General features: G+C 36.2%; 1 protein-coding gene across 1 annotated transcript; it reads left to right on the forward strand.

Moving 5' to 3' along the window:
• Positions 1–2,023: 2,023 nt before the first annotated feature.
• Positions 2,024–2,655, forward strand: LOC108950573. Its single transcript, XM_018816535.2, has 2 exons — positions 2,024–2,340; positions 2,458–2,655. Exons 1-2 carry the CDS (start codon positions 2,051–2,053, stop codon positions 2,648–2,650), a joined length of 483 nt encoding a protein of 160 aa, XP_018672080.2. The 5' UTR covers positions 2,024–2,050; the 3' UTR covers positions 2,651–2,655.
• Positions 2,656–2,661: the final 6 nt, after the last annotated feature.

The following is a 2,661-nucleotide window of genomic DNA, read 5'->3' on the forward strand; positions in this document are numbered from 1 at the left end:
GCACTCCGATGCAAAAACATATAGCAGCTTCTTCACACATCTTCGGCAGGAGCTGGGCAACATGGGTCATAATTTAGTTTTTGGAAGTGATGATGAGAAGGCAATACACAAAGCATGCCAGGCAGCCTTTCCAAATGCACAACAATGTACTGTGTTTAAACCACCTAAAACAAAATTTAAAGGTTTTATCTTTGTGACAAAGTTGGGGCCAACATGACAGTACGAAATAAGCTGACAAAGATGATATTTGATGTAATCAAAGTAACAGATCCAATAGAATTTGAGAAAAAGGAAGCCAGTTGCCTTGACTACTGTCTGAATGATGTTCCTGATGCATACCGATGATATTTGATGTAATCAAAGTAACAGATCCAATAGAATTTGAGAAAAAGGAAGCCAGTTGTTGCCTTGACTACTGTCTGAATGATGTTCCTGATGCATACCACTATGTTCAGACCAGGATGATTCCAAACTTAAAGTATAAAGTATACAACATGATGCAGGCTATGTACACAGATGTCAAAAACACACTTTTCAACAAAATTACAATGATTGGACAATGCTGACCCCCCAAAAAAAAGATGAACACTTTTCAACAAAATTACAATGATTGGACAATGCTAACCCAAAAAGAAAAAGATGAACACTTTTCAAAGTTTCAGAAGAAATCTTTTAGTACAAATGATCACATTGTATCCAAGAATAAAACATTTTGCACGAAAAATCCACCAAAACAAACAGGAAAAAAAACACAACAGGAAAACTAAGAAACCACACCAAGTTCTTTATTTATTTCTTTAGAAACAGCAGTTCTTTGATTTACAGTTTCATTTAATTCATAATTTCAATCTTAGGTTACTCCGTTAGTGATACAAACATAAATTCATAACATCAATTGTACTTGTTGAGACAGTAGTTTACACAGCGAGAAGACTCAGCAACTACCACTCCCCGCGTGGTACAATATTATATGATTAGAAATATACTACCCAAAAAGCTAGCTTCAGGCCAGTCTTTCGCAACAGCAGCTATTGCAAAATATCTGTTTTTCGTTTGAAAACGCAGTTTACAAAACAATCAAATAAGCAACATCCAAATTACAAAAGGAAAAAACATAGACCAACGTCTTCCGCAGTACGAAAAGGCGCTGGTCACACAAAATCGCGGCACGTGCCTATTGCATCAGGCTAGATCGTATGATCATTCAAGCATGTCTTGATTACTATAGGTCAATATCACAGATATAATATAATATTATTATTATATAATATATACTATATATTATCTGTGGTCATTATGGGTTCGTGGTTACTGTTTAGGGGTTGGGGAATATTTCATTTATTTGTTCACGATGGCGGTTGCGAATGCGATGTTGCTCCGACCATGGAGGCACTGGTGTACTGCGGTATTTAAAGGGGTCCACCTATTGGTCCTCTCCAACTTCTTTCTCTTTTTAGACACAGACTCGGTGTGTTGTTCTTTACGTTTCGAAAAACCTTGTTGCCAAATACTAATAAACCAACTAACCTGAAGTTTAGGACAGACTTTCATCAAGTTCACCAGATGTTGGGCAGGATGGCTTATCTTTCTCAACATCTGCCGTACTGCAAAAATAATTTGATAAGTGAATGAATTTACAATAGTACCTTCTCGGTTTTAAATGGTTGTCAAGAAAAGACACTGTATCTGTGGCAGTTGCCTCAGATTTGAAACTTGGCTGATGCCTTTTTCCGTCTGACATATTTGTCTCGTAATCGTTTCCAGGATTGTTTTTTAAATGTTACGATGTAATGCAGTATTTCAATGTAGGACCTATATATGATTAAAATTACCTGGGAATATTTGTAGTTGTGAATTAATGATCCATAATTTTTCTCCTTAATTCCTGTCCCATGAATTATCTCATGTTTTCCGGACTAATACCTCATCTATCAGCTCACACCTCAATTGTATTTGTTGATTGGCTGGGTTTTATCATAGTATACTTAAAACATATAGTACAACGGCAGCCATTGTAACCATTATGACGTAATTGTTTGGTCACGCTTCAATGTCACTGATCTCGTTGGTAATTATTTGTCGTCTGAAAATTACAGGCTGCAGAGTACACGCTATACTGAACATGGCGCCTACGCATTGTGCTGTTCCTGGTTGTAATTGGACCCGCAAAGCTGTTGCCAAGTACGGAATGCAAAATAGAAGTCTGTTTACTGTTAAAAATCCGTTATTTGTAAAAACTGCTTGTGAAAAAGAACATTTTACCTCATTGACCAACTTTCTTTTGTCAGTAAGAGACGTAAGTGGAGGGGACAGAATAAAGAATATGCTGCATAGGGAAATGTAAGTAACTTTCCTTCGCGATATGTGTCTGCTTATTGCTTATTTAACTTAAAAACTTTACCAGTTTTATGATATGCTCTTATAGTCTATACATTGATTTATGTAAAACAAATTCAGGGCAGGAATATGTGATGCACATTTTAATGAAGACGATATCATTAAAACTGGCAAAATAAAAAAGCTTAAGATCGGTGCAAGACCATGCCTACTGCTCCCCAAAAAAACATCTTTTTCTGCACCACAAAGAAACTTCCAGCTGCAAGGAATACACTACAACAAAAGAAAAAACATAAAAATGTACAGGATTTAAAAAAGTCTTCG

This window comes from Ciona intestinalis, unplaced genomic scaffold (assembly GCF_000224145.3).
Source record: "Ciona intestinalis unplaced genomic scaffold, KH HT000275.1, whole genome shotgun sequence".
Classification (NCBI taxonomy): domain Eukaryota; kingdom Metazoa; phylum Chordata; class Ascidiacea; order Phlebobranchia; family Cionidae; genus Ciona; species Ciona intestinalis.

Coding starts and splice junctions, on each gene's coding strand:
- LOC108950573 (XM_018816535.2), top strand. CDS start 2,051: ATGTCACTGATCTCGTTGGTAATTATTTGTCGTCTGAAAATTACAGGC. Junction 2,341..2,457: donor AATATGCTGCATAGGGAAAT/GTAAGTAACTTT, acceptor AAACAAATTCAG/GGCAGGAATATGTGATGCAC.